This window comes from Bombyx mori, chromosome 11 (assembly GCF_030269925.1).
Source record: "Bombyx mori chromosome 11, ASM3026992v2".
Taxonomy (NCBI): domain Eukaryota; kingdom Metazoa; phylum Arthropoda; class Insecta; order Lepidoptera; family Bombycidae; genus Bombyx; species Bombyx mori.
Genome location: NC_085117.1, coordinates 3,277,652 through 3,290,000, shown reverse-complemented (window position 1 = coordinate 3,290,000; position 12,349 = coordinate 3,277,652). Strand labels below are relative to the sequence as shown.

The following is a 12,349-nucleotide window of genomic DNA, read 5'->3' as shown; positions in this document are numbered from 1 at the left end:
TAAAAGCTATGCAATAGCTTAAAAAATATTGAAAAGTATTCTCTTTAATATTTCAAACGGGTCAGGATTGTAGATGCTATTTCTATTACTATTTCATACATACAGGTTGGACAGTATATCGGACTAACGCATCCATATTAAGACACCTCAATATTCAAACCAGGCTCTCTTCCATCTGCCTTAAGAGGATATTTGAGGCCATCAGCGCAAAAGTGGCCTAACCCACAATTTTTCATAATCATGCTTATAATAATTATGTATATTGCAATTTATTTAAATTTTAAAACGATTGTATTAAGCTTTAGATTAGTTCTTGGCATTTTCATCCCTTATCTTACGACAACAGAACACCCCGTTAACTGTGCTAATAATACGAAACTCACCCCTGTTTTCTTGTCTTTAATGTCTATTTTTCCATCCCAATAGCCCTCGACTGTGGCCACTGTGTCCTTGCCTTTCTTGATCCGTCCGGAGATGGCGTTCGTTTGATCGGAGCCACCCAAAAAGGACTACAGAATTATATATATATGTACATATATGCATTAAATAGTAAGTCACCGCGGTCTAAAGGATAAGACGTCCGGTGCATTCGTATCGAGCGATGCACCGGGGTTCAAATCCCGCACGCGGGTAAATATACAATCTAAAGATGAGACAAAGGTCGTGCCTCAAGGTTGAGCTTCTTGTGAACTCTTCAACATTGATCATAATTTCTGGTGGTAGGACCTCTTGTGAGATCGCACAAGTAAGCACCACCACCCTGCCTGTTTCTGCTGTGAAGCAGTAATGCGTACCGATTTAAAAGATGGGACAGCCGTCGTACTATACAACTGAGATTTGACGCTGTCGACGTCTATGGACTCCGGTAACCACTTAACACCACGTAGGCCGTAAGCTCATACTATAAAGGCAATAAAAACAGCTTAAATACAGCCCAAAACAGCGCCATCACCATGGATGTAGCAACACCGTCTGGACACGTCCAACTGTCCTGCCATTTTCATTGACCTATTTATAATATCAACTTACCCTCAATTTGAACTCGACGTCAGCTTGGTACCCTGTGTCGGTGCACATGATGTGGACCTTGAAATTAATAAATCGACATATTAAAATCACACCCGTATGTGTATTATTGTGGCACACGTGAATAGTATCGATGGAGGCCAGTTCAAAGGAATCCAAAATCGATTGATTAACCAGCTCAGGTCCTTAATCCGGCTAGTGTCTGGCGGACCCCATCGGTCACCGTGGGGGTAGTGAAGCGACTAGGGGATGGGATCCACCAGAGAAGAGGCGGTAACGTTCTCAGAGTATTTCACCAGCAAATTTTCTGGTGGTAGCACGTTAAGTTAAAAGAATACACACAAATTGAATTCAAAAGCTCTGTATTGTCTTGCCAAAGAAGACCAGCGTTTTGGCGAATGATCAAAGTCACCTATGGACATCAACAGGCAATACAAAGTTAATAATCTTGCCCCACAATAATGTACTGAACCGATTTTGATGATTTTTTTATTATTGTTTAGATGGGACGAGCCCCACATGCCGTTAAATGGTAACCGGAGTCTATTGACGTCTACAAGGTAAACGTCGCCACCCGCCTTAAGACACGAATTCTTATGTCTCAATATAGTTACAGCAGCTGCCCCACCCTTCAAACCTTACTGCTTCACGGCAGAAATAGGCAGGGTGGTATTACCTACCCGTGCGGACTCACAAGAGGTCCTACCACAAGTAAAGTTACATTAAATTCCCTTAAAACCGTATACCCACCTTTCCTCCCAACTCCATACTAAGCGTTCCTATAACGATACCCTTGCAATGGGCATACGGTGCTGTCGTCACATAGGTCTCGCCCCAGTTCAGCAAGTGGATCCTGGCGCACCCCTCCAATATGGCCGACGTTGAATTACCTAAAAGTTTTCTTCTGTTTACTCCCATATGACCAGCATGAGGGTTATTATGACAAAATGGGGGGGGGAGGATTTAGGGCCTAAAGCCTAAGCATCGACCTTTAAGGATCTTTCTCATCACCCTTGATCACTGGCTTGAGTGCAGCTTGAAGTTTACTTGACAGTTAGCTTCCACGTGTACAGCACATGATAACTCTTCGGAGTTCAAAGGCTTACTGCTAGAAGATGAGGAGTTTCAGTCCAAAGCAATTCATCCAATTTATTATGGATTTGGCTATGGACCATTTTACATACGTATGAGGTTATGAACAAGGTGATCTTGGATTTATTAAAAAAAATTTGCGGGAGCATATCGCCGTCCCTCTCGCACTTCCGCGCTGTAATAACAAGTGACGTCACCAACTAATAAGTGCATCTTGACGTATTTAACTTCTTTATTTTGCTTAGACGGGTGGACGAGCTCAGGGCCCAGCTGGTGTTAAGTGGTTATCGGAGCCCGTGGACATCAGCGACGTTAATGCCTCCACCCACCCTGAGAGAGACGTGAGTTCTACGCCATGTTCGTTCTAAGCCACTAACGTACCTTCAAAAGGCCATCTTGAAAATGTCGTTAGCGCTATTCAAGTTTGTGCCGTATTTATTACGCTACACATTAAAAGCTGACGTGAAAATGAAAAGCTACTTACCATAGAACTTGGAACGCGCCAGAAGGCTTCCTTCGATCACGTAACCCTCCTTTCTGTTCGAAATGTAGAAGGCTGAAATAGGGGGGTGATGGGAAACCTATTGAAGGAAGGAAAGCTGTATCAGAAACTTCGTTTTTCTTTATCTCTCAGACGAATCAACGAGTTAAGTCGTGTCCGGGGTCCATAGACATCGGAGCGTAAACGCCGTCGCCCACCTTGAGACATGAGGTCTACAGTCTCAATTGCATAGTATCTGCAAGTTTGATTATAAATACACGGCGTTAACCCTTTTGATTGACTGACTCGATGCACCCAGGGGTCGTGGATTCGAATTCCACACCGGGGCAAACTCGTGTGATGAATAGGTTTATTAGCTCTTTGTTTTAGCGTTCATTATCTATATACTTATACCTTAAAGGTATAGAAGCGTGTATGTCAGTCTCTGGTAACCGTGACGCAGGGACTCCAAATTAGGAACTGGAAGACTATGCGTGATTTGTTTCCAGTTAGTTAAGTTATTGCATAGCTTTTATAGCGGGCTTTGACCGCGGCGACCGAATCAAGAAATTCCGTAACGAAAATAAAACCTCACACTCCGGCTATCTTCTAGCTCGCGTTCAACACATTCACACGTTGCGCTTGTGTAGTGTTTGTGAACAAGCGCGCGGCGTGACGTCGGTCTGCATGCGCATCATGAAAAGTCTGCCCATCTCTCTTTCGCGCGGTCTAGCTTATGAGTGTGAAGGGGACAGTTAATGTTTTGCTTTTGTTAATGTTTATAAACATAGCGTGGTCTTATTTTATTATTGTTTTCATGTCAAATTATTATTGTCTAATTATAATTGCATAAGTTGATAAAAAATCCTATGCAATGGCTTTACCGCGGCAGTTCCCGAGTGCCACACGTGTTTTTTATTTATTTATTTCGGGTTGGTACTGAAATCCCGTACGAACCAGGTCTGAATGAAATGCACCTCATTAGGCCAATCAGCTGGGTCGTATCGCCGTCATTCAGCGGGGGATTCCCCTCGTAATAGCTGTTACAAAATAAAAATACCAATATCCCAAAAGGCGATTCACCTGCTCAGCCACATAGTAAGTGTAGGATTCCGGCTGCCTATGCTTCCAGCAGCATCGGAACGTCTCGCCCAAAACTGGATTGTAGGGTTTTTTAAGACCCTTCGGTTTTCTGTAAAGCCCTGACAGGTACCAGCGGAGCACGCTCTTGAACCTCTGATACGGATCTTCTAGAGTTTGGGCCCTGGAAATTTTGTGGATGCGATCAGGTTTTGACCACAGAACTTTTCGCCTATATATCCCAAGATGTCACGACAATTGTCATAGTTAAATCGAACTGATATTGCCCATTTTGACGGAACAGAAAGCTACGTTTATGGACATATCTTTCGCAATGACTTTTATTCGAAACTATCTGAAGAAGTTATAGAAAAAAACGCGAGATAACATCGTAAAAGCAGTTGTAATTATTGTCCCAACCGATGTATCTACACATATATGTATCTATACATCTTTTGGCCCACAGACGTCCACAGCTGGATATTATTGATCCTGGGCCTTGTCACAACGATCGTTCCTACGCCGGATTCCTGAGACCTTCATTAATATCGTCGGTCTACCTCGTGGAAAGACTACCCACGCTACGCCTTCAGTTACCTGTTTACCACTCGAGATTTTTCAGCCCCGGCGACCATGTGTCGTCACTGCCAGCTCGCAATTCTTTGGTCTATGTCTATTAACGAGGGTCTCCTGCGAAACTCCTAACCCTAATCATCTACTAGAATGGAAAAGATTAAGCCTTTCATATATTCACATATTTTGCAGAAATCGCTAGAGGACTTTTGAAAAAAACTTCAGCTTAAAAATGCACAGGTCGATACCTAATAATCAAACTGCGCAATAGTCGGTGTTCCGACGCTCCGCACCATACGCATTAATAGAGAGTAGATCTATCGACGGTTCGAGCGCTAAAGGTTAAATTAACTATGCTACCTGATAAGTTAGTAGTTAGTTTAAATCAAATCTACTTCTCGCGAAAATATACCTATATACATTAAACATTTGTGACAACGATTAAATTGATAAATAATAGTTTAAAAAAACTAACAAAATACGCTTTTTTTTTACAATAAAAATTTTTTTTCTTACATTATTTTTAATTCAAATTTATTAAAATTTATTTTTTATTTTTTTAATTGGATTTTCTATAAAAGCGTATTTTGTTACTTTTTTTTTAAACTATTTTTTATTTTTAATTTTTTTGGTTTGAATTTCAAGTTTTTCAATATATTTTTTTAAATATTGAATTGTCATCGGTTCTTAATAAGTACCTATACCAAACAAATTTCGAGTTAATCCGACGTTTTGAAGGGGGTCAAAATCATGTTCAAAGATTCCGTTACAAACATACAACATACGTCTGAAGCTAATAAAAGCGTATTATAAAGACAATAAACTTCAGAGCTTTCCACTTACTGGCCTAGAAGATCAGCGTGATAGTAATTGTCGGATAACTTGTCCAGAAACGACCTCGGCTCCAGGATGAAGGTCGGGAGCACGACCTTCGAAAGGTCCATGCCGGGCCTGACCTGTTTCAGCAGGAACCAAAGCAGAGATTTGTTCTCTTCCGCTACTTCCTCCACTAATTCTCCTGCCTGAAGGAAGATCCTGGTTACATTCGGTCATTAGCACAATAAAAGCACTCGGACCAATCGATGGTAAGCGTTTCTGGTGACAGCTAACGTAAAAAAACAAGAGAACAGATTATTTAACAGATGCCTGATTAGCACCTATTGCTGGTGGTAGGGCCAATTGTGAGTCCGCACGGGTAGGTACCACCACCTTGCGTATTTCTGCCGTGAAGCAGTAATGCGTTTCGGTTTGAAGGGTGGGGCATCCGTTGTAACTATACTGAGACCTTAGAACTCATATCTCAAGGTGAGTGGCGCATTTACGTTGTAGATGTCTATGGGTTCCGGTAACCACTTAACACCAGGTGGGCTGTGAGCCCGTCCACCCTACTAAGAAATAATATATATATATATATATATATTGACTAAATTATCACAATGAGAACAAGCGACAAGTGAGGAAGGCGCGTAGTTTTTACTGGTGGTAGGACCTACCTACCTGGGCTTTTTGTTATTAGCTCCATTAAAACCAATCATTCGATTAGGATCACGTAATACTAACAGCACCGATTTCAATGTCCGGATCTTCGATGTAGCTCCTCTCGATCCTGGCCAGGACGCTCTGCTTCCTGGCGGTCGGGTCCTCGTGGACCGGCTCCGGCATCCCGCCCCTCGAACCTTCGCTGTCAGTGTCAGAACCGACGCCGGCTAATTCTGTTGGAGGTGCGACTGTTTACTGGCCAAATACAGTCTAGCTACAGCTGCTAGCCGGATAAAGCGTGCAAGCAATGGCCATGTCAGGATTATGGACAGTGGTCAGTTTGAGGTAGGTATTCTGGGTGATGCGAACGAAAACGTCGTATGAGTCGCTTCGAGCGGTTATCGCCTTTCGCGCAATGAAACTCGTATTGGCGGTTAATTAGGAAGCTTAGGGTATGATTTTGTGGAATTTTCGCTACACAGTAAAAGGGGATTCCCCCATTTCCGAGTGCGAGAGGAGTTATGCAGAATTACGCTATCGAGCTAATTTAGGTGCTTGCGAACAAAAACCACACAGTGTTTCTACAATATCCCTTCGTACATGAGGAATCCGGGGTCGACCATCATATCAAGACCTTGCGGTTTGACCCGTATATTTCGGAATCACACAAAATAAAAATTGTTTAAAAAAAATGTGGTTTTAAAACATCAAAGACAGTGCAATACATCCATAAGGCAAGGCATATGATCGAATTTCGATAAATGACTAAGAAATTAGGAAGTCAAAGTTCGAAGCTAATGGAATTCGTATGAGGATTTACTGTCCCTTTCTTGCAAAGGGTTTTAGGTATAGTTATATTGGACAACGAGACACAAACATTGTAGTTCTTTATCGAGTCTAGGTGGGTAGAATGAAATAAAACTTGCGAGCGGACTCTGCCCTGACACCGAGTCAATCTTAGCTGGTCCAGGAGTTGTGTCGCGTGACCTGATCAATTATAAACCCTAAAAATCAGGAACATTACTCCCTACCTTAGTGCGGACTCCAGCATTAAGACTACAGTGAGTGATATGATTCGGCTCTCATAAACAATGACGTCACAATTCGAATTTCAAACCGAACTATCTTCCCGACCGTCATCAGTATTGTCGCGATTTCCGAACACGACCGAACCTGATTCGTGTCTAAACACAACACAGTACACCAGCCCGTCGGGGTATTCAAGAAACTGACCTCTATCGCAGAAGACGTCCGCTTCCTTCTCCGGGCACATTGCGTAATCGAAGCTCCTCGTGAAATCGGACAGAATAGCCGAGTCGATCGAAAATTTCCTAAGCGGATCCGCGTCCGGGAACGCGGCCGGCTCGGAATACTGCCGCGTCAATTTCTTCTTACGTTTCAGCAGCGAGAAAATGCTCGAACGCCTCCTGATCGGTTTGGTGTGGCTCATTTTCTCCGTCGCCACAAAATCGACAATTTCACTTTCCATAATTGGAATCCAACGTGTCCATATTATAATACAGTCTCCATTTAAAGGTATTCAGTGCGAAGATGAATTTTTTACAACGAAATCAGTTTTCAAGGATCGCGCGAGCGTCTATAAATCGATCTTCGATTTTCATTATATTTTACGCGTATTTTAAATTATTATGATACACACACATACGAACACAGAAAAACTGATCAAATCTATCTATATATATATAAAAATGAATTGCCGTTCGTTAGTCTCGCTAAAACTCGAGAACGGCTGGACCGATTTGGCTAATTTTGGTCTTGAATTATTTGTGGAAGTCCAGAGAAGGTTTAAAAGGTAGATAAATATGAAAACGCTCGGAATTAAATAAAAATAGCAATTTTGTTTTTCCTTTGATGTATTCCCCGTCGGACGTATTCCTTTTGTTTGTTTTAAGTTTATTTTATACAAACTTCCCGTGTGGTCCCTTTTCAATTTAGTCCAGTTCTGATAATGGTATCCATGAGAGAACCATATAAGTCTTAAATTTGCATTAAGTACGTACGCGACAAATAGATGAATAACTCAATAACTCAATATCACGCCAACCGATTTCGATGATTATTGTTTTTAGTGTATAATTAATTTGTTTTGGAATATATTTTTTTTATTTATTTGAAGTCGGTTTTTGTTAAAGCATGTTTATTTACGATTACATAAACATCAAATTCAATTTTTTAAATATCAAATTTAGTTTCTATTGGAGACTTGGTCATGTTTTTTTGCGTTTTCTTCTTTCTTTTTTATTTTTACATGATAATGTCTTATAATTCGATGAACACCGGCTGCACGCACGAAAAAGTGTCACGTTCCGCCTGAGCCTGAGCGTGTGAGCGAGAGCGCGGAACAAGCGACAGAGGGGCACGATCGGCCCAAGCGTTGGCTTGTGACACTTTCATCTCTCTTCTCGCGTGACGTCAGAGCTAGCAGTTCTAATAGTTCCGCTACTGACGTTATCACGCAAAACTATCGTCCGTAAACCGACTTTACAGACAACGAATAAAAAAAAATTCAGCCCAAACTCGTCCTCGCCAGGCCATAGACCTTTCCCAAGGTTCGTCACAACAACAGGTACGTACAACCAGCGAATTTCGGATACTGTTTAATAATTATTATTAAACTAGATCAAATATCACATCACGCTATTGTAGCCTTTGAATGAATCTGACGCGATAAAGTCAAACGAAGCAAGGCTGTTCATCTCGCGTCATAGTCGACAAATATTTAGAAAACGAACATTGTTAAAAAATTTAAAGGCTTTGATAACAAGTTCTTTTTATATAAACTAGAGGTCCCACAGTAGTCGAAATTCGACTATAATTAATTGGAATTGTAAGTTTGTTGTACACATACTATAATCACAAATTTCGCCAAGACTACACTATACAAAATATTAACAAAGACTTACAATATTTAATCTATTCTTAATTTGACAACAGACGCTAAGAACAAATGTTTGACAATAAATAGTATGCATGCGTGTGTGCGTCAAATACATGGTATGTAGTGTGTGTAATGTTTTCTTTATTGATTTAATGTATCTTTTATGCATTATTTTAAAAAAATATTAGCATTTGCACTTATTCTCTATATTCTCTATAAGTATGGAAAATTTCATACTCCTCCGTCCGCGCAATTTTCGTAAAAAGGGATACAAAGTTTTTGCTTCACGTATTAATATATAGATATATATATATGTATATCGAAAGGTGTTTTTTTTTAAATCTAAACCAACATTTTTCCTTGTAATTAAAAGTGCGTTTTATTTGATACTAGCATCAACAGTTAATAACACTCATGAGATTAGGGGTTATAAGGCTATTTAATTTAGTTTAAGCGACATTGCAACTTTACAAGAGAGCCATTTCAAAATCTAAAATTTGGAAACAGTATAATTACGAAAAAAAACACTTCTTCAGCTATTTGAATGGAGTAAACTTAATTGAAGTTCAATTAAAAACATCGAACTGTTGATGCTGATACCAAATAAAACGGACCTTTAATTACAAAGAGAAATGTCGCGTGTTAAACGATTTTTTTTATGTTGCTTCGATGGGTGGACAAGCTCACAGCCCACCTGGTGTCAAGTGGTTACTGGAGCCCATAGACATCTACAACGTAAATGCGCCATCCAACTTGAGATATAAGTTCTACAGTCTCAAGTATAGTTACAAGGGCTGCCCCACCCTTCAAACCGAAACGCATTACTGCTTCACGGCAGAAATAGGCAGGGTGGTGGTATGTCGCTTAAACCAAATATATTTTCAAGCCTCGACACTATCATGTCTATAACGTTTGGAAAATTCGTGATTTTTCATACAAGTGTATTATCAAAAATCTATTTTTGGAAAATACCTACGTCATTATTACGTAATTCTAACACGCGCATGCGATTTCTTTTTTGAGGTCACGAACGTTAAAATTATACATTATCTATCTATACTAATATCATAAAGAGGAAAGATTTGTTTGTTTGTTTGTTTGTATTGAATAGGCTCCAAAACTACTGAACCGATTTGAAAAATTCTTTCACTGTTTGGAAGCTACACTATTTTCGAGTGACATAGGCTATAATATTTTTTGATAAAAATTAGGGATCCTTACTAAAACTCTAATAATGTAACCTAAGGTGTAAAAAAATTTCCTAAAATATTCTTTACTACGCGTGCCCTGCGAAAACTATTGATTATAGAATAAAATTTGTAGAACTTTGTAGAACACATTCTTATTTACGAAAAGTGTCGCGACAACATAATAATAGGTATGTCTAACTATTATAGTTATGCCGCAATAAGTGTTCTTTTATTTAAAAAAATAAAACAACGTCAAATATCGTTGAAATTTTTGTTAAGGACCCGAGCGGAGCCGGAGCGGGCCGCTTGTATTGTATATATTAATACGTGAAACAAAAACTTTGTACCCCTTTTTACGAAAATTGCGCGGACGGAGGAGTATGAAATTTCCCACACTTATAGAGAATACAGAGAAGGAGTGCAGAATGTTATTTATGATTTATTTATGCATAAAAAATGCATTAAATCAATAAAAAAAAACATTACAAACATTACCATCAATTTGACACACACACGCATGCATACTATCTGTTTATTGTCAAACTTTATTATTGCTTATAGTCTGTGGTCAAATTGAGAATAGATTAAATATTGTTTGTCTTTAATATTTATCTAAAGTGTAGTCCTGGCGAAAATTGTGATTATAGACGTAGAATAAATAGTCTTTAGGAATATAATCATAATAGTGTACAAACTTATAATTCCAATTAGTTATAGTCGAATCTCGACTACTGGGCGACCACTCGTATAAGAAAATAGTTTAAAACTAAACTATACGTTTTGTTAATCAATCTATACTAATATATAAATCTACAGTGGTTTTTACGGATGTTCCGTTATAACTACTGAGCCGTGCATCCGATTGACTTGAAACTTGGTATCCATATAGAAAATACATGTACTTAATGGATAGGCTAATATTTATATGAGTGTTGGACTCCCTACGCCAGTTGCGGGGACGTTAATGATGAGAATCTTTCTGGGGGTGAGAAATAATAACGTTAATTTTAAATGCCCAGCGAAGCGGACGGGTACAGCTGGTTTGTTTATAAGAGAGATCCAGTAAGTCTGAACACGATGAGTTTCTTCTGAGCTTCAATGAGCATTGCCGTAAATTACTTATAAAACATCAATTACGTATGTCGTCCGCCACGTATCTACTGCACGAACCTTGGGCTCGACTAATGCAGACGAAGAAACACAAACAGACGATAAAAAATAATGTACATATATTATTTTATCTAATCACAATATGTAATTAGATAGCATTCCTCTGTTGCTGACTGACTTAATTCTTTTGGTACAAAACTCTACGCAGCTTCGTTTGAATGATGACGAAATGATAGTCTTTTATTCAGATCCACATTACAATGATATGTTTAAACTAAAAAAATCGGTTGTCTGTAAAGTCGGTTTACTGACGACAGTTGAACGTGACAACGTCATAAGAAAATACTGATGGAATGGTTTCATTTTTTAATTATCGCAATTATCGTTGCTATAAACAATTGACACCACATTAACTTTTTACTGAACTTCATACTTGACGAAAACATGTAAATGTATTATTGTATAGCAGCTGTCCACGCGGATGCATCGCTCACTCAAGTAGGAGAGAGACAGATGTCGAACGCTGCCGAACGCGGAGGCCGATTGTGCCTCTTTGTCGCTCGTTGCGCGCTCTCGCTTGCACTTCAAGCCTTAAATGGAACGCCTCAATGAGTCATGTTTTTTGGCTCTATCGAATTATAAGACGTTGTCACGTCAAAAGTTAACTCAAATTTACATGGAGTTTTAACAGTTTCCTTTCGTTTGTCGTTAGGGCCTTTCACTCGCACTAAGTACACTGAGCTTATTTTCACATATTTTTCAGAAATTTCTAAAGGATTTTTGAAAAAAAAAAACAACACCTTACAACTTAAAAAAATACTACCTACTAAAATCAATGCTAAATTCACAGCAAAATAATTTTAATTGGTTATTTATAAATTCGCGCGCGAAGACACGTCCGTACAGGTCGATAACCTAATACCTATCAATCAAACTACGCAATAGTCAGTATTCCGACGTTCCGCACTTTATACAACTTACTACAGTCGATCTATCGACGGTTCGCACTAAGGTTTAAGCTATCAGTCCAACGTTTTCTAAAGACCAAGGCCACGAGGTACGACAAATTTTCCATTACATTGGCTTTCCTATCAGACAGAAGAGAATGACTGGGTGACAATATCATTGTCATATGGAGATCGATTGATTCGTAACATTTTTGTGGTGGGAAAGCGAAAAGAGGAATCGATAAAGTTCCAAACGAATTGGCAGGTGATAAATAAGTGATCATATCAGTAAATGGTCTGCGTCTGGTGGGTGTCCTTTAAAAGCAGTGAATCAAGATCTCAATCACGAAGCCTATGAGACGCTATGGAAGAATCTTTTTTTTTTTTTATTGCCCTTGTAGGCAGACGAGCATACGGCCCACCTGATGGTGAGTGGTTACCGTTGCCCATGGACTTCAGCAATGCCAGGGGC

General features: G+C 39.5%; 1 protein-coding gene across 4 annotated transcripts in view; it reads right to left on the bottom strand.

Annotated features, from left to right (window-relative positions):
• The window catches only part of LOC101743341 (oxysterol-binding protein-related protein 8), a 74,962-nt gene that overhangs the window by 33,465 nt on the left and 29,148 nt on the right, over window positions 1–12,349 (bottom strand). For all 4 annotated transcript variants that reach the window (XM_062670994.1, XM_062670993.1, XM_062670995.1 and 1 more), the window contains 7 exons: window positions 5,813–5,964; window positions 5,096–5,274; window positions 3,683–3,863; window positions 2,603–2,699; window positions 1,777–1,916; window positions 1,030–1,086; window positions 384–509 (listed from right to left, as the gene is read on the bottom strand). In XM_062670994.1, the coding sequence (XP_062526978.1) occupies window positions 384–509; window positions 1,030–1,086; window positions 1,777–1,916; window positions 2,603–2,699; window positions 3,683–3,863; window positions 5,096–5,274; window positions 5,813–5,964 (932 nt within the window). The remainder of the gene's footprint in view (window positions 1–383; window positions 510–1,029; window positions 1,087–1,776; window positions 1,917–2,602; window positions 2,700–3,682; window positions 3,864–5,095; window positions 5,275–5,812; window positions 5,965–12,349) is intronic.